General features: G+C 39.6%; 1 protein-coding gene across 1 annotated transcript; it reads left to right on the top strand.

Moving 5' to 3' along the window:
• Positions 1–11554: 11554 nt before the first annotated feature.
• On the top strand, positions 11555–12615 carry LOC124244619 (olfactory receptor 13C7-like). Its single transcript, XM_046671256.1, is given in 2 exon segments — positions 11555–11693; positions 11696–12615. Coding segments are annotated over 2 exon segments (1059 nt in total).
• The last annotated feature ends 11807 nt before the right edge of the window (positions 12616–24422 follow it).

Raw genomic sequence — 24422 nt, 5'->3', positions numbered from 1 at the left:
TTCAATCTCCTCACTGGTGATTAATCTACTCAAATTTTCTGCTTCTTCTTGACTCAGTTTTGGAAGGTTGTATAACTCTAAGAAGTTAACCATTTTTTCTATATTATCCAATTTTTTGGCATATAGCTTTTCACAGTATTCTTTTTAATCTTTTGTATTTCTGAGGTGTCCATTGTAATTTCTCCTCTTTCATTTCTGATTTCATTTATTTGAGACTTCTCTCTTTTTTTCTTGATGAGTCTAGCTAAAGGCTTGTATTTTTGTTTATCTTTTTAAAGAATAGCTCTTAGTTTCATTGATTATTTCTATTCTTTTTTTAGTCTCTATTTCATTTACTTCTGCTCTGACTTTTATTATTTCCTTCCTTCTACTGATTTTGTGCCTTTTCTAGTTCCTTTAGTGCACTATTAGATTGTTTATTTGGGATTTTTCTTGTTTGTTGAGGTAGGCCTGTATTACTATAAACTTCCCTCTTGGTTGGGGATGGAATGTTCTATACATACCTACTAAGTCCAACTAGTCTAATGTGTCATTTAAGGCCAATGTTTCCTTATTGATTTTCTATTTGGATGATGTAAATGTGTGTAAGTGGAATGTTAAAGTCCCCTACTATTATTGTGTTACTGTCTATTTCTCCTTTTATGTCTGTTAATAATTGCTTTATATATTTAGGTGCTCCTATGTTGCGTGCATAGATATTTGCAAGTGTTGTATCTCTTGTTGGATTGTTCCCTTTATCATTGTGTAGTGCCCATCTTTGTCTCTTGTTATAGTGTTTGTTTTAAAGTCCATTTTGTCTGATATAAGTATTGTTACCCTGGCTTTCTTTTCTTTTTCCATCCCTTCACTTTCCATTTGTGAGTGTCTTTAGGGCTGAAGTGTGCCTCTTGTATGCAGCATACATACGGGTCTTTTTTTTTTTTATCCAGTCGGCCACCCTATGCTTTTTGATTGTCTGTTGACATTTAAAGTAGCTATTGATATGAATGTACTTATTGCCATTTTGTTACTTTTTTCCCTGGGTGTTTTAGTGGTTCTTCTGTGTTCCTTTCTTCTTCTCTTGCTCTTTTCCCTTGTGGTTTGATGGTTTTCTCTGGTATTGTGTTTGGGTTTCTTTCTTTTAATTTTTTGTGTATTTATTATAGGTTTCTGGTTTATGATTACCATGAGGTTCATATGTAATAACCTACGTATATAGCAGTCTATACTAAGTTGATCTTTACCTTTAGTTTAATCTCTTGCTAAAAGCTTTACTCTTTTACTTCCCTTCTCCCTCTTTTTATGGTTTTGATATCATATCTAACCTCTTTTTTTGTCCATGTGTATCTGTTACCATCTTATCATGGAAATAGATTATTTCAGTACTTTTGTCTTTTTTAAAAATTGTGGTCATAATAGATTATAACATAGTGAGATTTTAGTTGTATATTATTTATCATACACCATATAAGCATGCCCCTTCACCCCTTGTGTCCACCCTCCACCTTCTTTCCCCCAGTAATCACTAATTTGTTCTCTTTGTCCATAAGTTTGTTTATATTCCACATATGAGTGAAATCATATGGTGTTTGTCTTTCTCTGTCTAGCTCATTTTGCTTAACATGATCCCCTCAAGGTCCACCCATGTGGTTGTGAATGGGATAATTTCATCTTTTTATGGCTGAGTAGTATTCCATTGTACATATATACCGCATCTTCTTTATCCAATCATCAGTCGATCAGCACTTGTGTTGTTTCCATGTCTTGGCTATTGTGAATAATGCTGCAATGAACATAGAGGTGCATAAGTCTCTTTGAATTGTTTATTTCAAGTTCTTTGGGTAAATACCCAGTAGTGAGATAGCTGAGTCATATCGTATTTCTATTTTTAATTTTTTTAGAAATCTCCATACTGTTTTCCACAGTGGCTGCACCAGTTTGCATTCCCACCAGCAATGGATGAGGGTTCCCTTTTCTGCACAGCCTCTCCAACATTAGTTGTTTTTTGTCTTGGTGATTATAACCACTCTAATGGGCATAAGATGATATCTAAGTGTAATTTTGATTTCCATTTCCCTGACGATTAGTGATGTTAGCATCTTTTTGTGTGCCTATTGGCCATCTGTATATCTTCTTTGGAAAAATGTCTGTTTATATCTTCTGCCCACTTTTTATTGGGTTGTTTGTTTTTCTGTAGTTAATTTGTGTGAGTTCTTTATATATTATGGAGATTAACCCCTTATCAGATATATGACTTGCAAATATTTTCTCCCAGTTGTTGGGTTCTTTTTTCATTTTGATCTTGTTTTCCTTTGCCTTCCAGAAGCTCTTTAGTCTAATGAAGTCCCACTTGTTTATTTTTTCTTTTGTTTCCCTCGTCTGAATAGACATGGTATTCGAATAGATCCTTTTAAGTCTGATGTCAAAGAGTGTACTGCCTATATTCTCTTCCAGAAATTTTATGGTTTCAGGTCTGACCTTCAAGTCTTTGGTCCATTTTGAGTCTATTTTTGTGCATGGGGAAAGATAATGGTCAACTTTCATTCTTTTGCATGTGTCTGTCCAGTTTTCCCAGTATCACTTATTGAAGAGGCTTTCCTTTCTCCATTGTATGTTCTTGGCTTCTTTGTCAAAGATTAGCTGTCCAGAGATGTGTGGTTTTATTTCCGAGTTTTCAATTCTGTTCCATTGATCTGTGTGTCTGTTCTTGTACTCCATGCTGTTTTGATTACTGCAGCTTTGTAATATGTTTTGAAGTCAGGGATTACAATGCCACCTGCTTTGTTCTGTTTCTCAAGATTGCTTTGGCTATTCAGGGTCTTTTGTTCCCACATATGAATTTTAAGATTCTTTGTTCTATTTCTGTGAAGAATACCATTGGGATTCTGATTGGGATAGCATTGAATCTGTAGATTGCTTTAGGGAGTACAGATATCTTAACTATGTTTATTCTTCCAATCCATGTGCATGGAATGTCTTTCCACTTCTTTATGTCATTATTGATGTCTTTCAGAAATGTCTTATAGTTTTCTTTGTATAAGTGTTTCACTTCCTTGGTTAAATTTATTCCCAGATGTTTTATTCTTTTTGTTTCGATTGTAAATGGGATTGTGTTTTTGACTTCTTGTTCTGTTATTTCATTATCAGAGTATAGAAATGCTAGTGTTTGTTGTAAGTTGACTTTGTACCCTGAAACTTTGCTGTAGTTTTTGATTATTTCTAATAGTTTTCCAATGGATTCTTTAGGGTATTCTATATATAAAATCATGTCATCTTCAAAGAGCGAGAGTGTAACTTCTTGAGTGCCTATTTGTATTCCTTTTATTTCTTTTTCTTGCCTAATAGTTCTGCCCAAAACCTCTATAACTATGTTGAATAAGAGTGGTGAGAGGTGGGCACACTTGTCTTGTTCCTGTTCTCAGAGGGATGACTTTCAGGTTTTCCCCACTGAGTATGATGTTGGCTGTGGGTTTGTCATAAATGGCCTTTATCATGTTGAGACACTTTCCTTCTATGCCCATTTTATTGACAGTGTTTATCATGAATGAGTGTTGGATCTTGTCAAATGCTTTCTCTGCGTCATGGAGATTATCACCTGGTTTTTGTTCCTCATTTTGTTAATGTGATGTTCCACATTGATTTGCAGATGTTGAACCATCCCTGTGTCCCTGGTGTGAATCCCATTTGATTGTGGTCTATGATCTTTTTTAGTACTTTTGTCTTTTGACCTTCATAGGTGATTGATCTGCTACCTTTATTTTATATTTGCCTTTACCAGTGATTTTATTGTACTTTTTAAAATGATTTTCTTATTCCTATTTGCAGCCTTCTCTTTTACACTTAAATAAGTCCCTTTAGCATTTCTTGTAATCTGGTTTCTTGGTGACAAACTAGTTTAGTTTTTGCTTGTCTGGGAAGCCCTTTATCTCTCCTTCCATTCTGAAAGATAAACTTGCCAGGTAGAATATTCTTGGCTGTAGATTTTTTCCTTTCAGCACTTTAAATATAACATGCCACTTTCTTCTGTCCTATAAAGTTTCTGCTGAGAAGTCAGCTGATAACCTTATGGGATTTCCTTTGTGTGTAACTTGTTGCCTTTCTCTTGTCTCTTTTAGGATTCTCTCTATCTTTAGCTGTTGACATTTTAATTATAATGTGTCTTGGTGTGGGCCTCTTTGGGTTCATCTTGTTTGGTGTTCTCTGTGTTTCCTGTACTTGCATGTCTGTTTCCTTCCTTAGGTTAGTCAAGCTTTCAGCGATTATTTCTTCAAATAGATGCTCTGCCCTTTTATCTCTCTCTTCTCCTTTCTGGGACACCTATAACACAGATGTTAGTGTGCTTGATGTTGTCCCAGAGGTCCCTTAGAGTGTCCTCATTCTTTTTGATTCTTTTTTATTTTATCTGCTCTGCTGGGTGATTTCCTCTAGTCTTTTGTCTAGCTCACAGATCCATTCTTCTGTGTCCACTCTGCTATGGCTTCCCTCTAGTGAATTTTTCATTTCCAATATTGTATTCTTCATTTCTGATTGGTTCCTTTTTGTATTTTCCAATTCTTTGTTGAAGTTCTCACTGAGTTCATCCATTCTTCTCTCAAGATCAGTGAGCATCCTTACGACTATTTGTTTGAACTCTGTCATGTATATTGTTTATTTCTGTTTCATTAGTTCTTTTGCTGGAGTTTTATCTTGTCTACTTACTTGGAATGTATTCCTTTGTCTCCTCATTTTGCCTCTTACTCTGTGCTTATGTCTATGGATTCCATAGGTCAGCTACATCTCCTGATCTTGGAGAGGTGTCCTTATGAGTCTCAGCCGTGTGCTTCCCTCTCATCACCAGTTCCAAATGTTCCAGGAGCATCCCCTGTCTGGGCTACATGTGTTCTTCTGTTGTGGCAGGGTTGCACTTGCTGCAGGTGCACAGGGAAGCTAGGATGTCCCCCTGGCCAGCTGGTTGTAATGCTCAGCTGCATGCAGCTGCTGTGGTCCCTTCAGTCACTTTATGGGGTATGGGGAGCCCCAGGACAGTTGGCTGCAAGGTCTAGTAGCACATTCTTGTTGCAGTTTTTCTGTTAAGTGAGTAGGCCCTCCACATGGCTGGTTGCTAGGCTTAGGGGCTTACAATTGCTTTAGGCCTCTGGCCTGCAAGGCTGTTATCAGTTCTCTCAGGATTTCAGATGAGTAGGGCTGGCCCCAGGCATGGGGACATCCAATTGTTTCAGGCTTTGGAAGGTGGAGTTGTTCCCCTATGTGGCTGTTTGAGAAGCACAAGTCTGCTGCAGCCATCAGCCTCCACTGCCCATAGGGCCACACACTCTGTCAACACAGTCCTGCCCTGTGTACACACCCCAACCCACTTAAGTGGACCCAGTCAGTCCACTGCAGAGGCCCCACACACTCCACCAGTGCAGGCTCACCCCTCGTGCACACCCTGCCCTCCCAAGGTAGACCCACTTACTCAGTTGCAGAGGTTCTAGGCATCCAGCCTCTGCAGGCCCACAAGTAGCCTGAAGGCTTGCTGTTGTGTGGGGCCTGTCCCTAGGGTGGGCTGCCTGTCCTGAGTGAGCTGGATTAAATTGGTGCTCTAGTGAGTGGAGCAGACCCTGGGTTAACAGGCCAAGGGAAGAAGTCCAATGATGTCTGCCAGCATCTGGGTCAGCATACCTGTACTTGGTCACAATAATGGCTGGCACCAATGTCTCAGTCCCTGGAGAGTTCTCACTTCTCACCAAGATGCACCCAGAGCCTATCAAGTGAGTCTCTTTTCATCAAAGAGCTGTGTACCTTTCTTTCTGGTGATTTTAGGTTGCTTTCCCAAACATGTGAATTTGCACACGGGCCCTTTAAGAGTGTACTTTTTTCCCTTATGTCTGATAGCTTTTCTTGGCATATTCCCCATTGTAGTTAATAGCTGACAAAACCAGATATTATGACACTCATCTCAGTTGAGCTGAGTCCAAAAGCTATTTATTGTGGCAAAGCTCTCCCACTCCTCCAGGGAATGCTTCATACCTTAAGATTGCCCCTGGCTGTCAAGTGCTGTGACTAGAAGGTGGCTTTTTCCTCTCCAGAAAGGAATTTCTGCCTCTTCCACCTCAATCAGCACTCTCCCTTTTCGTCGGAGTGCTTTTAATCCAGCTTTCGGTTCTCTCTCGGGAGTAATTGTCCTGAGAGTAGTTGTAAATTCATTGTGTCCACTGAAAGAGGTGAGTTCAGAATCCATCTATGCCACCATCTTGACACCATCCCTAGCTTCTCTCTTTTAAAGTTGCCCTTTAAGGTGAATTTATCTAAGTCAAAGATTCCATAGAATGGCCATTACAATTTCAAATTATTTAAAAGTTTACCTATTTTTTTTCAGAAAGGCACAAGATCCTGGTCCTAAACCAGGTGGAACCTATCTTGCCTTTGGACTCCCTAAAACACCTTAACTGTGAGGGACCCTGTTTTCCAACAGCGGTTCCAAAACAGTGCGAATCATGTGTTTTCCCTCTTTTTGAACAGAACGGATGATTTACCAGGAAACTTCAGTAAACAGAAACAGATATTAGAACAGGACAAACATAAATAGATAACAAATGTACACAATAAAATTGGAGGGCTCAGAACAGAAAAAAAAAGGCAGGGAACCAAGAGTGTACTACAGAGGTGGGCTGAGATCCAGATTTAGTTTTATAAAATGTCTAGCAAATTCTCATAATCTAAGTCCTCACAGTAAGTTTTGGGTAATTTGTCTTCATCAACAACAAAAAGAAAATTAGTCTTGATTCACTGGCAAGAGAATTTGCAGTCGCCAGTGACAGTGCAAGAAGTGGGGCTCTTAATTAGGGGGGGAGGGGGAAGAGAGGCCTCATAAGTCTTTGTGTCTTTCTTTGTTTGCTTGCCTCAGTTAATTTAGAGATTGTACTTTGCAGAGAGGCAATTTTAGACTCCTGTTAACACTGGAAGCCTCAAAATAGGCATCCCATTCAGTTTTGACAATTTTAGAGCCATGGCTGTCCAATTCAGTTTTAAGAAAGGTAAGTTTTTGGAGTTAAAAAGTTCCCTCTAATAGCTGCAGGTGATCTAAATTAGTTTTGGTTAAGTCAGTCCATTTAATTATAAATGTGTAAGAAGATGGACCATAGTTTTTAAACATAAAACTGGCCAGGGGACACCCTTACAGCATTTAGATGACTGGGATCCCATTTCTCAGAGGTTTTTTGTTTTGTTTTGTTTTGTTTCTTAAGCAAAAGAAAAATTCCTTAACAGCCTGCAGACCAAATACCAGCCCATGATAGGAACAGCCTGATCCCAAAAAGCACACAGTTCCAACAGGAACAGCCTGATTCCAGAAAGAATTGGACCAAAGGCCAAACAAGTATTGCAGAAAGGACAAAGGCCTTTATAAAGAAAGGATGAAGCCTTAATAAAACAGATCCCGAATAAAACCTGGAGAGTGGAGCTCAAACCCAGGATAAAACTTACCTTCACACTGTGAGTCAGCCAGAAAGCAGTGCCCTCAATGGGCTCTGTGTGTGGGTACTGATACCAGTTTGCTCACCATTCTCAGAGTTGCTGGGGGTCCTCTTTGGATTCCACTTCTCTGACACCAAATTATGTTAACTTAAAAAATAAAACAGCCAGTTTTTTAACCAGAAAGGTGGGTTTATTCAGGAACAGAAAAGAATTGCAATTCAGCACAAGCAGGCTACAGCAAAGCCATAGGCAAGTCCAGCAAGCAAAGCAGATGAATATCATTTTGTAGAGAAAAACAAAGAAGTTGGGAGGGGTTGTTTGGAACAAAAATCCATTGGTGGAAAACAAGGGTTCAGGGTAGTGACGGTTTCTCATTGGCTGAGTTGCTGGGGTGGCCATGTTCTTGTTGGGCATTCAATGTACATCTTTTACTGTTGGGGTCTGTAATGGACAACCTTTCCTGTAATTGACCATCTTTCCTGTAACCGACCTCAAGTGGTACTGCATGAGAGGTCCCCCTTCTGGCCTCCTGACTCCATTTTAAATGAGGTTTCCCTTTACTAAAGGATCAAGAATCAGAATGGCTGCTGCCTTCACATCAGCAGTACCTTCAAATTCAGAAGGAAGGTGATTTCCAGTAAGTTCCTAGAATTCCACACCCCACTGTGGTGGTTAACGTTGTGTGTCAACTTGACTGGGCCATTATGTGCCTAGATGTTCAGTCAAATATTATTCTGGGTGTGGCTGTGAGAGTCTTTCTAGATGAGATTAATATTTGAATCTGTAGACTTCGTAAAGCAGATTGCTTCCTAATGCAGGTGGGCCTCCTCCAATCAGCTGAAGGCCTGAAAACAACAAGGCTGAGGAAGAGAGAACCACTCCTGCCTGACTGCCTTCAAGCTGGAACATTGGTTTGAGTCTCTGACAGTCCTTCCTGTACTTGCCTTATCTTGACCATGCATTGAGAAAATTCCCTCTTCTCTCTCCATGCCTTGCTGCTTGGGTTGGTTGAGGACACTCATTTCACCCCACATAAATATTCTGCTTTGGCCTGTTCCCAAGAGTGGGAAGTGGGCCACAGTGAGAGCTTAGAAGCAGAAAACATAAAGCAACCCATTCTCTCTGATGGCATTTCTGCCAGATATCTGGTACCTGGTACAGCCCAGCCTGACCGACCCAGAAGAGGCTATTAAAACCATCAGCTTATATTCTCAGATGTCTTCCCCCAAATAATGGAAAATTTCCCCTTTCTTTGAAAAGCTAGGTTTGTAATTGTTATTCAGTTTTTCAAGATGGAGCAATGCATTGGACACTGATACATTTATAGGTGGTGGTAAAACTGTGAAGGAAACCAATAGAATGTATTTTTGTTTTCTATTGCTATGTTACAAACTACCCCAAAATTAATGGCTTAAAACAATACCCAGTTTCAGTTCTGTAAGTGAGAAGTCTGGGTTGCCTTGGCTCTGAGAAAAAATCCACTTCCAAGCTCATTCGGCTTGTTGGGGGAATTCAGTTCCCTGGGGTGGTAGGACGGACTATGGTCCCAGTTTCCTTGCTGGCTGTTGGCAAGGGTCGTTCTAGGCTTCTTGTGGTAGTTCTCTGATGCTTGTTTGTGGCACCCTCCATCCATGGAATCCTTCCCATGCTTAGAATCTGACTTCTCCTTCTGCTACCAGCCTGAGAAAACTCTGCTTTTAAAGGGCTAACCTGATTGGGTCAGGCCCACCTGGATAATCTTCTAATCTTAAGGTCAACTGACTGGAGACTTTGATTACATTGAAAAATCCCTTCACAGCAGCACCTAGGTTAGTGTTTGACAGAATCACCACAGGACCGGAATCATGGAGTGAGGTGGGGATTGTTAAGATTCTGCTTAGGTTAAAAGGATTTCCATGAAAGTCAGAATAATGTGCATTTCTGGAAGAGAGGGAAAAAGGGACTATAATTGGGGAGAGAAGTATGAAGTGCTTCTAAGGTACTGGAGTATTCTGATTTCTCAACCTTGTGGGGGTACATTGTCCATATTTTATTATTTTTCCTTAAATATTACACATTTACTTTTTACACTGTTTTGTATGTATATTTCACAGAAAGAAAAAAATCAATGCGAGGCATAGTGATTTATGACCATAAATATGGCATATATTTGATCGTAATATTTTTAGAAGCCAGTGCGCAAGGCAAGTATGTTTCATTTGTGGAGGAAGTGGGAGGAATCGCCTGAGTCTTGTATTTGTTCCTGGCACTGGGCAAGCTCCTCTGGTACACCAAAGATATCTGTGGAATGAGGGCTCTACACATGCGCCAACCACCATCCCCAGTATTAGTACTAAATGAGAAGGAGAAAGCTAGAATGTGGTTAAGAAACCATAGTGTGTCAGAAAACAGCGGCCAGGCTGCTGCCTGGGCGGTCACAGCTCTCAGTTTGGATCCCAGAAGTAGAGGTTACCAGATCCCACTGATAAAGCAGCCGTGCTCTCACAGAAGCACAGATACAGGGCACTCAACACACACACGTAAGAACGACTTCAAACAACAGGACATCACTTCTGTGATCAACAGTCCTTTTTCAAGCCCATGGCTGCTAAACCTGTGAAACTCTCATGGCAGGAGGCAGGACCAGATTCATTTATGACTCTCCCAATGCCTTTTAAAGACCTGGCCTAGGGTAGGAGCTCAGAATCTATTTGATGGGACACAGAATAGGGGACCTTCTAGGACACCTGCTTTTTTCTAACCCTGAGGTCCTGGTTGGAAATGGCCAGGGGTACTGAGCTGCAGGCACGCGTCCTGAGCAGTGGGTTTCACGTTTGGCCGGGCCTATCGTGGGTTCTGCTGAGAGTTCTCACCGGTCGGGGGTTAGCGTTAGTTCTGGCCGGGCCGGGACGACTCTCCCTCTCGGCTGCTTTCCAATAGCCAGCAGATGGTACAAAGAGATGGAAGGGAGGGATGCTTCTGGAAGGACCTCAGAATAACTGGATCCTGGGGACATAATCCCAGATGTATAAAAAGTTTCTAAATGTTGTCACTTCAATTTCTAAAGTTTAAATTCCTTCAGGGACTGGAATAACCCCAGTGGCATGGTGGGATTTAAATGGCTTCATCTGTACAACAGACAGTCCTTTGTGGATTTTACCCAGACACAGAACGAAGACAAGAAAGCTTAGCTTTCACCTGTTTCAGGTGCTAACTCCGCTGGCCGCCACTTTCAGACCAGATTGGCTACTTTCGGCCTCTGGACTATTCCCAGACCACAGAGAGGTGATTTTTTTATGAAAGATGTAAGAGAGCACTTTTAAAGGAATATGTAAATTCCTGTGGGCCCGGCCACATTCCAGCTTCATCCCTTCTGACTCTGGCCTGGGGAGAATTTGGAGGAAAGGGAAACGGACCTTTCAGTGGTGAGACACAAAGTTCAAGAGCAAGAAATTCATGAGATCAGTTAGTCCCTAGGATGGAAGACCTCCAAAAATAATCCATTCCAGAGTGAGTATTAGGAAACGGAGGCCCAGAGAGGAAGAGGGATTGAGTGATTCCCATGCACCGAGTGACCAGCAAGGCCAGTTCTTTGCTTAGTGCTCTGGAGGAGACTGGCAGGTGAGTGAAGGAGTGAATGAATGACCAGCCCAGGGGCCTGTGGATTGTCAGAGAGGATCGTAAAGAGGAGGAAGGTGGAATCCCACAGTGCTTGGAGAGGGGAATGGCCAGGAATTGAGGGTGAAGAAGATTAGTTATTTCCGGTAGTCCTATGCCCCAAAGGGGGGAAAACATACAAATGGAGTACAGCACTGCTCACAAAATTGATTAAAGTGAATCAGCAACACGTGGTATAACTCGAAGTAAATGTATGATGTCTATCTTGAACGTGATTAGGAAAATCAAATCCAGTCAGGTGATGTTTCAAACATCTCTACAGGCAGCCAAACATGACAAAGTAGATTTTGATTGAATTCTCTGCATTTTACTCAGAACAACACAGACAGCCCCCAGATTGCCAGAGCCGTTCTCCACTTGCTCAGCAAAGCGAGTTTCCTCACTGGCTTTCTTGCCACATAAGGCATCAGAGAATCATGAAGTTGGCTGTCTGAGTTCCCACAGGTGACAGAGCAGATGCACCATGGATGGGTCCAATCAGACCTCCTCCATGGTGGGGTTCATTCTCCTGGGCCTCTCAGACCACCCAATGCTGGAGAAAACATTCCTTGTGCTCATCCTGCTGATGTACCTGGTGGTCCTCCTGGGCAATGGGGTCCTCATACGGTGACCACCCTGGACTCCCACACGCACACGTCCATATACATCTGTCTGGGAAACCTCTCCTTCCTGGACATCTGCTACACAACCTCCTTGGTCCCCCTCATTCTCAACAGCTTCCTGACCCCTGGGAAAACCATCTCCTTCTCAGCCTGTGCCATGCAAATGTTTCTCTCTTTTGCCATGGGAGCCACAGAATGTGCGCTGGTGGGCATGATGGCATTGGATCGCTATGTGGCCATCTGCAATACCCTTAGATACCCCGTGGTCATGAACAAGGCTGCCTACGTGCCCATGGCTGCCAGCTCCTGGGCAGCTGGAAGTGCTGCTTCCATGGTTCAAACATCCCTTGCAATGAAGCTGCCCTTCTGTGGGAACAACGTCATCAACCACTTCACCTGTGAGATCCTGGCTGTCCTGAAGTTGGCCTGTGCTGACATCTCCATCAATGTGATCAGTATGGCGGTGGCCAATGTGATCTTCCTAGGGGTCCTAGTTGTGTTCATCTCTTTCTCTTTTGTGTTCATCATTGCTACCATCCTGAGGATCCCCTCAGCTGAGGGAAGGAAAAAGGCCTTCTCCACCTGCTCTTTCCACCTCACAGTTGTGGTCGTCTTCTATGGGACCATCCTTTTCACGTACGGGAAGCCCAAGTCCAAGGACCCGCTGGGGACAGACAAAGAAGATACTTCAGAAAAGCTGACTTCCCTCTTCTACTGGGTGGTGACCCCCATGCTCAGTCCCATCGTGTACAGCCTAAGGAACAAGCATGTGAAGGCCACTGTGAGGAAACTGGTATTTTGGAAATGCTTCACCCAGTGGTGGTGGAGAGGTACTAATGGTTCTATGCTCCCTTGTTGCTCTCATCTGAGAGTCTCAGAGAATAAGATGAAGGGACAACTTCATCAAAGTTTACACAGGTAAATCTAATTATATATAAGCCTCTTACACAGAAGGGCTCTGTGTGAATAGGAAGTATTTAATGGGACTTTTTCCACCTCGTTCTATAAGAAATTCCACAGAAGAATTGCAGATCTGTTCACTTAGCCCTATAGTTCTCATTCTCTGTGATGGATACTGAATAAATTGGTGTCAGGGAAAGTAACTCTTCAAGTTTCATTGTTTAAGTAATGAAAAGCTCTAGTCTGTAGGTCTGTAATTCAGTTGCTCTTTGAACATATTTGAACGGGTCCCTACTTTTATGTTATCTTTCAATTCTTTCTACTCTATATTAAGTAACAGTAATATTTTTATTTTTATCCTCATTGTTTCTTTCTCTTATTGTTGTATTAATTCTTTTTTTATTGTCATATTAATTTTTAAAACTATTTCCTGAATTGTTCCCTATGTTACCATAATTAACCTCTTTCCCTTGTGCTTAATTGAGGTCCTCACCAGAAAATCATTCATGCCCTTAGAGCAGAGTAGAGAGTGAGGAAGATGTGGCAAAACTGATGCACGCACCAAAGGCTCAGGACTTTTTTTTCCCCTTTTTGAAAATGTTATTCATCTGCTGGGTAGAACCAGGCATGCAGCCTGGATGCCGTCTCTTGCTTCTCTGCCTAAGAATCCTCAAAGCTACACAGTAGTCAGAGGGAGAAGGAGGTGATGTTCACCAGGAGACATCTAAGAATCACACTGGTGAGGAATGTCAGGCCAGCTCCTAGTAGTAATCAATCTAGAAATCCAGGTGAGAGAATGAGCAGAATAGAAAATGTCTCATATTGACCTGAACTTTTAATTCCATAGAGAGGAAACAAACAGCCTTTGCTGAAAAGCAGTTATTGCTGGAACATGGTGAAAATGCTAAAGAACATTCTTAGCAGTATTTTCAGTGGAATTCAATAGCCTATCAAATCAATAAAACAATAACAGTCTATAAAAAGAAGCGAGGGGAAAAAAGACTGGGAGATAAGAACATTTTCTTAGGGGAAAAAATCCACATTATTGATCAAATAAAATTCAGTAGAAAGTATTTAAAAGTAGATAGAACAACGTGTAAGAAGGAATTTTTAAATTAAAAATAACTTAAATTGCTCTCCCAAACTTCAGAGGAAAAAAAAAGACAAAGAGGTTTAAGTTATTTGAGACATGAAAGATAGACTAGGGGATCCATCAAGGAATTCGTGAAGAGACAACAGAGAAGGTGAAAGGCGAATAATAATGAAAAAAGGAAAAAAATCCCATTTCACAGAACATAAGTTTTAGATATTTCATTTGTAAAAGATTCATCAATCATCAGGTGAGAATTGTGGCAAAAGACACCACTATGTAGATCCAAGGATAACTTTTCATTCCCATATATGCCACAACAATTCCATGGACTTTTCCACAGAAGAAAAGCATATTTCCTCACAAAGAATGAGAACCTGACTGCCACTGGCCTCTGCTCTGCAGCCTCCATGTGGAAGTCAGTGGAACAAGCTTTACAGAGTTCTGAGGGAAATGGGTTGTGAGTCCAGAATTCTACATGCCCCTGACCACGGCACAGACATGAGTTAAAAAGACACTCGCTGTTGAGAGTGATGTCAGCAACATGGCAGCGTGAGCTCACCCAGGATGATCTCCCCTCCAAATTACAACCAAAAAGAGCAACTGCTTTCCAACCAAAAAAAAAATCCTAATAACAGAAATCATCAGAGACCCACAGCAGCCAAACAACAGAGGGCAGAGAGGCTGGAGCCAGCCTTGGAGGAGCTGGAATGGGATAAGAGAGAACCTCGCTCCCTCCCCTAGAGACTGGGATCGCTGCATGGGTGCGGGAGGAGTGGGGGAGGGGCCGCACGTCGGAGGATCGTTTAGGACTCCCACCTCCTGAGCAGCGGAAACCCTATAACAGGGGAAAGCTTTTGTGTTGGGGAACCCCAGCAAGCCAGGGCCCCAGGAGACCAGAGAGCGAGAGCTGATCTGAATCCAGGTCTGCGAGGGAGAGAAAGTGTCCCTCCTCCCCTAAACCAGCTGTGCCCACAATCGTGGCTGAAGGCGGAGGGCTCAGAGCGCGCAGCTCAGGACCCCCATCTAGTGGCGACAGGCTGTAACTGCAACCAAATAATAGCATCATGCACAAAAACCTTGCGTCCAGCAATTTGTAAAAGCTCCAGACCAGAAGGAAAACAATAAAAATACAGAAGTATGTCCTGAGGACTTGGAAATAAGTAAACTAAGTGAAGATGAGTTCAAAATAGCTATCATCAAAATACTCAGTGAGGTAAAGGGAAATATGGAGAAACAACTCAACGAGTTCAGGAGTTACTTCACAAAAGAGATTGAAACTATAAAGAAGAATCAATCAGAAATACTAGAGATGAAAAATACAATGGACCAGATAAAACAGAATACAGACTCTCTGAATGCCCGTGTAGACACCATAGAGGAGAAAATTAGCATAATTGAAGATACACAGGCTGAATGGCTCCAAACAGAGGAAGAAGAGAACTAAGGATTAAAAAAACTGAAGAAAATCTCAGAGAAATAGCTGACTCAATTAGAAAATGCAACTTAAGAATAATTGGAATTCCTGAAGGCGTGGAAAAGGAAAATGGAGCAGAAAGTGTGTTCAACGAAATCTTAGAAGACAACTTCCCAAATCTAGGAATTGAGAGAGAAATGTGTGTGGAGGAAGCTTTCAGATCTCCTAGATTTGTCAATGTAAAAAGACCTACTGCAAGGCATATAGTAGTAAAAATGGCAAAAATGAATGACAAAGAAAGAATACTCAGGGCAGCAAGACAGAAGAAAATAACCTACAAAGGAACCCCTATCAGACTTTCAGTGGATTTCTCTACAGAAACTTACAAGCTAGGAGAGATTGGAGTAACATATTCAAAACTTTAAAGGATAAAAATCTTCAGCCAAGAATACTCTATCCAGCAAAAATATCCTTCAGATACGCGGGAGAAATTAAATCTTTTCCAGACAAACAAAAGCTAAGGGACTTCGTAGTCACAAGACCTCCACTACAAGAAGTCCTCAAGAAGGCTCTCATACCTGAAAAAAGAAAAAAAAATGGAGAAAGGGGTCACAAAACACAGATTAGGGAGACAAATAGATAGAATTGGAATAGAATAGCAAATATTCAACTATAGCATTAAGATAAAGGGAAGTAAATCACCAAAGCAAAGACAATCTTATCACTCCAACCACAAACTCACAACACAAGCTGGAATAAGAGATGAAAATAATAATTTAGGAGGGGAAGAGGAAATGGACTGAAACAGTCTAGGCTAAGGAAGTAAGAGGCCACCAGAAAATGGACTATTGTTATACATGAGATTCTGAATACAAACTTCAGGGTAGCCACTAAACTAAAAGACAGAACAGAGACACAAAACATAAATAAGGAAAAATCTAAGAAACCCAGCACAAGAAATTGCAGAAGTCAATGGGTAGACCAAAACACACAGGACGAGAAACAAAGGAAACACAGGAAAACCAGATAACGAGCAACAGAATGACAGCATTAAGCCCTCATGCTTCAATACTCACCCTCAATGTAAACGGATTGAACTCTCCAATAAAAAGACACAGAGTGGCAAAATGGATTAAAGAACAAGATCCAACAATTTGTTGCCTCCAGGAAACACACCTCAGCTCCAAGGACAAACACAGGCTCAGAGTGAAGGGGTGGAAGACAATACTCCAAGCTAATAGCAAACAAAAGAAAGCAGGTGTCGCAATACTTAGATCAGACAAAACAGACTTCAAGATAAGGCAGGTAAAGAGAGACATAGAGGGCCAATATATAATGATTAAAGGGAGACTTCATCAAGAAGAAATAACGCTTATAAATATCTATGCACCAATGCAGGAGCACCAAAGTTCATAAAGCAACTATTAACAAACCTAAAAGTAGATATCAAAAATAAAACAATAATAGGAGGGGACCTCAACACCCGACTCACATCAATGGACGGATCATCCAGACAGAAAATCAACAAAGAACCAGTGGAGCTAAACAAAAAGCTAAAACAGTTGGACTTAATAGACATATATAAAACACTCCATCCAAAAACAGCAGAATACACGTTCTTCTCAAGCACGCATGGAACATTCTCAAGGATAGACCATATGTTGGGAAACAAGACAAGCCCCTACAAATTTAAAAAAAATTGAAATAATAACAAGCATCTTCTCTGATCATAATGCTATAAAGCTAGAAGTTAATTACAAGAAAAAAGCTGAGAAAGGCACAAGGATGTGGAGACTAAACAATATGCTATTGACAAGCAATGGATCATTGAAGAAATTAAAAAACAAATCAAAAAATACCTGGAGACAAATGAAAATGATAACATGCCATACCAACTCATATGGGATACAGCAAAAGCTGAATTAAGAGGAAAATTCATCACAACACAGGCACATCTTAACAAACAAGAAAAATCCCAAATAAGCAATCTTAAGCTACACCTAACTGAATTAGAGAAAAAAGAACAAACAAAGGCTAAAGTCAGCAGAAGGAGAGGAATAATAAAAATCAGAGCAGAAATAAATGCTATTGAAACAAAAAAGGCAGTAGAAAGGATCAATGAAACAAAGAGCTGGTTCTTTGAGAAGATAAATAAAATTGACAAACCCCTAGCCAGACTTACAAAGAAAAAAAAGAGAGACAGCTCAAATAAACAAAGTCAGAAATGAAAGAGGAGAAATAACAAGAGACTCTGCAGAAATACAATGGATCATAAGAGTATGCTACAAAAAACCATATACCAGCAAAATGGATAACCTAGAGGAAATGGATAAATTCTTTGACTCCTAAATCTCCCAAAGCTTAGTCAAGAAGAAGCAGACAATTTGAACAGACCAATCACAAGGAAAAAGATTGAAATAGCAATCAAAAGCATCCCAAAGAATAAAACCCCAGGACCAGATGGCTTTCCTGGGGAATTCTACCAAACTTTCAGAGAGGATTTAATACTTATCCTTTTCAAGCTATTCCCAAAAATAGGGAGGATAGAACACTTCCTAACACATTCTACAAGGCCAACATCACGCTGATACCAAAGCCTGACAAGGACAGCATGAAAAAGGAGAACTACAGGCCAATATCGCTGATGAACATAGATGCAAAAATTCTCAACAAAATTTTGGCAACTCGAATTCAGCAATTCATCCAAAGGATCATACATCATGATCAGGTGGGATTCATAGCAGGGAAACAGGGATGGTTCAACATCCGCAAATCAATCAATGTGATACACCACATCAACAAGCTGAGGAATGAAAACCACATGACCATCTCAATAGATGCAGAGAAAGCATTTGACAAGATCCAACAGCCACTTATGAACAAAATGGGCATAGAAGGGAACTACCTCAACATAATAAAGGCCATATATGACAAACCCACAGCCAACATCGTACTCAATGGGCAAAACTGAGCACCATCCCCCTGAAAACAGGAAAGAGACAAGGATGCCCACTATCATCACTCTTATTTAACATAGTGCTGGAGGTTTTGGCCAGAGAAATTAGGCAAGAAAAAGGAATAAAAGGAATCCAAATAGGGAAGGAAGAAGTGAAAGCCTCGCTGTTTTCAGACAACATGGTCTTATATATAGAAAACCCCAAAGAATCCACTGGAAAACTTTTAGAAGTGATCAACAACCACAGCAAAGTTGCAGGGTATAAAATCAATTTACATAAATCAGTAGCATTTCTATACTCTAATAAGGAACTAATAGAAAAAGAGCTCAAGAACACAATAACATTCACAATCACAACAAAAAGAATAAAATACCTTGGGGTGAATTTAACTAAGGAAGTGAAAGACTTACACAACGAAAATTACAAGGTTTTTCTGAAAGAAATGGATGACGACATAAAGAGATAGAAAGACATTCATGTACGTGGATTGGAAGAATAAACATAGTTAAAATGTCCATTCTACCTAAAGCAATCTACAGATTCACTACCATCCCAATGAGAATCCCAATGACATTCTTTACAGAAATAAACAAAGAATCCTAAAATTCATATGGGGCAACAAAAGACCCCGAATTGCTAAAGCAATCCTGAGAAAAAAGAACACAGCTGGAGGCATCGCAATCCCTGACTTCAAAACATACTACAAAGCTACAGTAATCAAAACAGCATGGTTCTGGCACAAAAACAGGTGCACAGATCAATGGAACAGAATTGAAAGCCCAGAAACAAAACCACACATCTATGGACAGCTAATCTTCGACAAAGGAGCTGAGGGCCTACAATGGAGAAAAGAAAGTCTTTTCAACAAATGGTGCTGGGAAAACTAGACAGCCACATGGAAAAGAATGAAAATTGACCATTCTTTTTCACCATTCACAAAAATAAACTCAAAATGGATCAAAGACCTAAAGGTGAGACCTGAAACCATAAGGCTTCTAGAAGAAAATGTAGGCAGTACACTCTTTGACATCAATATTAAAAGGATCTTTTCAGACACCATGTCTTCTCAGACAAGGGAAACAATAGAAATAATAAACAAATGGGACTTCATCAGATTAAAGAGCTTCTTCAAGCCAAAGGAAAACAGGATTGAAACAAAAACACAACCCACTAACTGGGAAAAAATATTTGCAAGTAATACATCTGACAAAGGCTTAATATCCATAATATATAAAGAACTCACACAACTCAACAACAAAAAATCAAACAACCCGATCAAAAAATGGGCAGGAGACATGAACAGACATTTCTCCAATGAAGATCTACGGATGGCCAAAAGGCACATGAAAAGATGTTCATCATTGCTGTGCATCAGGGAAATGCAAATCAAAACTACACTAAGATATCACCTTACACCCATTAGAATGACAAAAATAACCAAAACAAATAGTAACAAGTGTTGGAGAGGTTGTGGAGAAAAAGGAACCCTCATCCACTGCTGGTGGGAATGCAAACTGGTGCAGCCACTATGGAAAACAGTATGGAGATTCCTCAAAAAATTAAAAAATAGAAATACCATATGACCCAGCTATCCCACTACTGGGTATCTATCCAAAGAACCTGAAATCAGCCATTCCAAATGTCCCATGCACCCCAATGTTCATTGCAGCATTATTTACAATAGCCAAGATGTGGAAGCAACCTAAGTGCCCATCGACAGATGATTGGATAAAGAAGATGTGGTATACATATACAATGGAAAACTACTCAGCCATAAAAAAGAACAAAATCGTCCCATTTGCAACAACATGGATGGACCTTGAGGGAATTACGTTAAGTGAAATAAGCCAGATAGAGAAGGACAATCTCTGTATGACTCCACTCATATGAGGAATTTAAACATGTGGACTAAGAACAGTTTAGTGGATACCAGGGGAAAGGTGGGGTGGGGGGTGGGCACAAAGGATGAAGTGGTGCACCTACAACACGACTGACAGACAATAATGTACAACTGAAATTTCACAAGATTGTAACCTATCATTAACTCAATAAAAAAAAATAAAGACACGCTGTCATGTGCAAACACAGAAAGCACACATGCCTATAATCTTTTTCTGAAAAGGAAATCTTTTTTAGAAAATTCTTCCACAAAATAGTTAAAAATAAATAATTGGGGGCCAGCCCCATGGCTGAGCGCTTAAGTTCACGTGCTCTGCTTCACCGGCCAGGGGTTTGCCAGTTCGGATTCTGGACGTGGGCCTACACACCGCTCATCAAGCCATGCTGAGGTGATGTCCCATGAGGAAGAACTAGAATGACCTACCACTAGGATGCACAACTGTGTACTGGGGCTTTAGGAGAAAGAAAAAAGAGGAATATTGGCAACAGATAGCTAGCTCAGGGCCAATCTTCCTCACCAAAAAAAAAAAACTTAAAATAAATAAATAATTGAAAAATTGTAATAGATATGGTATATAAGAGACAGTGGAGAACAATGAAGTGCATAAGACCAATAAATTCTAATTAATTCTTGATACCAAATTTGTATTGATTAATTTATGGAGGAATTACTAGGAAACACATAGAGGTAAACAGTGACAACAAAGCAACAATGTGTCTCCAATTACAATTCTGGATGACTTCATCAACCTGGGAGATTGAATGCAAGGCTGGTTCAATATTCAAAGATTAGTCAATGCAAGCCACCATATTAACAGGGTAAAAGAAAAAAATCACATGATTGTATCAAGTCAAGCAGGAAAAGCATTTCAAAACCAACACCCATTCATGATAAAAACTTGCAGCATTGAACTTGAGGTCCCAGCCAATGCAGTAGGGCAAGGAAAAGAGGCAACCAGTCTAATATTATTGAGTGAAGAAAAAAACTGTCATTATTCACAGATATTATTATTGCTTACTGTGTAGATAATCTAAAATAATTTGAAACATAAGTACTAAAAAGAGAGTTTAGCAAGGTCGCTAGACACTAAATAAATATACAAAAAAAATCTATTGCATTTCTATATTCCAGCAACAGATTATGAAATATTTTTAAAGATACCAAGAAATATAAATCTATGTTTATATACTTAAATATAAAATATATTTTATATTATTTATAATATAAGTATAAATATAATTTATAATATAATACTAATATAAATAGTATTTATATTTATTTATAAATACGTAAATATATATACATAAATACCATATGGTCCAGCTATCTCACCATTGGATATTTATCCAAAGAACATGAAATCACCACTTCAAAGAGATGTATGCATCCCCATGTTCATCACAGCGTTATTCACAATAGCCAAGATGCAGAAGTAACCAGGTGTTAATCAATGGTTGAATGAATAGAGTGGTATTTATATATACGAATAGAGTGATACACACACACATACACACACACAATGGAATACTATTCAGTCATAAAAAAGACAAAATTGTGCCATTTGCAACAACATGGATGGGTCTTGAGGGTATTAAGTGCAGTAAGTGAGACAGAGAAGGATAAATATGGTGTGATTTCATTCATATATGGAAGGTAAGCAAACACATACATAAGGAGAACAGATTAGCGGTCACCAGAAGAGGAGGGAGTTAGGGGAGGGCGAGAGGGATAAAGGGACACACGCGTATGCTGACTGATGAAAACTAGCCTATTGGTGGTGAACATGATGCAGTCCATACACAAACTGAAATATAATAATATACACCTCAAATTTGTACAATATTATAAGCCAATATGACCTCAATAAAATAAATAAATAAATACCACCATATAGGGGTAAATTCGGCAAAAGAGCTCCAACATCTTTATGTATAAAATTATAAATTATAAAATATTTTGAATGATGATAAAATAAAGAGAGAAATATTTCCAATCCATGGGTGGAAAAACTCAGTATTGTAGAGATGTTGGTCCTCCTCAAATTGATCTATAAATTCAATGTAATCCCAATTGTTAAATCCCCAAAATAATTATTGTAGAATTTAAGAAGCTGGTTCCATAACTTATGTGGAAGAACAAAGGATCAAGAACAGCCACGACACATTTGAAGAAGTATTGGGTGGGGAAAAAGGGACTTACCCTATAAGAAATCAAAACATACTATAAAGCAATATTGATTAGGGCAGTGTAGCATTGACACAGGAATAGACAAATAAACAAATAGAAAAGAATAGAGATCCCAGAACCAGACCCATTCAGGTCTGGAGATTTGATGTACGACAGAGATCGTAGTGCAGATCATGAAGAAAGGATGAGTTGTAAACACAACCAGGACAATTGGGAATACACATATGTATCAGGAGAAATGTATAAAATATTTATAACAGCATGCAGTCGGGAAGCAACCCAATCATTCATCAAAGTAGAATGTATGAATAAACTGTGCTGCATTCATATAGTGGAATTAATGAACTCAGTTACACTCATCAACGTGAACAAATCTCACAAACAGTATTGAATAAAGAAACAGGTCACAAAGAACAGCTCCAAATGGCTCAATTCATACAGAGTTTACAAAGAGGGAAATCTAAACTGTGCTGCTGAGGGATGCATCATAGGTGATAAAATTCAAGAAAAGCAAGGAAATGATTATAACTTAAATCAGGAGTGGGGTTATCTCTGGGAGGAGAGAGGACCAGGAGGGGGAAGGGATAGCCAGGGAGCTTCTAACACACTGGCAATGCTGTATTTCTTAAATTAGGTGATGATTCCTTTATTGTTCTTTAAATTTAAAATATGTGTTACATACTTTTATATGCATTTATATATGCGAATCTGTTTCACATTTTAAATTATTTTCAAAAACCAAAAGTTTAAAATACAACAATGAGATGTCACTTCTCACCTGTCAGATTGACAAAGACCAGAAAGTCTCCAGAGCAAGATGCGATGTTGGCAGAGTGTGGGAAGCAGACATCCTCACACACTGATGACAGGAATGTGTAAACCTGGCAATATCTATCAAAATTACAAATTACATAAAACAGATATATTTGACCACATGTGCTAAATTATAAATATGCAAGGGTATTTATTTTAGCACTGACTATAGCATAAGATTGGAAAATCTAAATGTCCATCAACATGCAACTGGCTAATTAAATCGTGGTACATCCTTACAATGAATAAATGCAGCCAATTAAAAGAATGAGGCAGCCCTATGTATGTTTTTTTTTTTCCAGGAAAACTCTCCAATGTATACTGTTTTTTCTGAGGGTTTTTATCATAAATGGGTGTTGGATCTTGTCGAATGCTTTCTCTGCATCTATTGAGATGATCATGTGGTTTTTGTTTTTCATTTTGTTGATGTAGTGTTTCACGTTGATTGACTTGTGGATGTTGAACCATCCCTGTGTCCCTGGTATAAATCCCACTTGATCATGGTGTATAATCTTTTTGATGTATTGCTGTAATCGGTTTGCCAAAATTTTGTTGAGGATTTTTGCATCTATGTTCATCAGTGATATCGGCCTGTAGTTCTCCTTCTTTGTGTTGTCCTTGTCAGGTTTGGGGATCAGAGTGATGCTGGCTTCATAGAATGTGTTAGGGAGTTCTCCATCTTTCTCAATTTTCTGGAACAGTTTGAGGAGAATAGGTATTAAGTCTTCTTTGAATGTTTGGTAGAATTCTCCAGAGAAGCCGTCTGGTCCTGGACTCTTATTTTTGGGGAGGTTTTTGATTACCGTTTCTATTTCCTTACTTGTGATTGGCCTGTTCAGATTCTCCATTTCTTCCTGATTCAGTTTGGGGAGATTGTAGGAGTCTAGGAATTTGTCCATTTCTTCCAGGTTGTTCAATTTGTTGGCATATAGTTTTTCATAGTATTCTCTTATGATCTCTTGTATTTCATTGGTATCTGTTGTGATTTCTCCTCTGTCATTCCTAATTTTATTAATTTGCGATTTCTCTCTTCTTTTCTTGGTGAGTCTGGCTAGGGGTTTGTCAATTTTGTTAATTCTTTCGAAGAACCAACTCTTTGTTTCATTGATCCTTTCTATTGTCTTTTTTGTTTCAATATCGTTTACTTCTGCTCTTATTTTTATTATTTCCCTCCTTCTACTGACTCTGGGCTTTGTTTGTTCTTCTTTTTCTAGTTCTGTTAGGTGTCGTTTGAGGTTGCTTATGTGAGCTTTTTCTTGTTTAGTGAGGTGGGCCTGTATTGCGATGAATTTCCCTCTTAGGACTGCTTTTGCTGCATCCCAAATGTTTTGGTATGTCATGTTCTCATTTTCATTAGTCTCCAGATAAAATTTGATTTCTTCTTTAATTTCTTCAATGATCCATTGTTTGTTGAGAAGCGTGTTGTTTAGTCTCCACATTTTTGCACCTTTCTCTGCTTTTTTCT

This window comes from Equus quagga, chromosome 1 (assembly GCF_021613505.1).
Source record: "Equus quagga isolate Etosha38 chromosome 1, UCLA_HA_Equagga_1.0, whole genome shotgun sequence".
NCBI lineage: Eukaryota > Metazoa > Chordata > Mammalia > Perissodactyla > Equidae > Equus > Equus quagga.
This window is presented reverse-complemented; position numbering and strand designations above follow the sequence as displayed.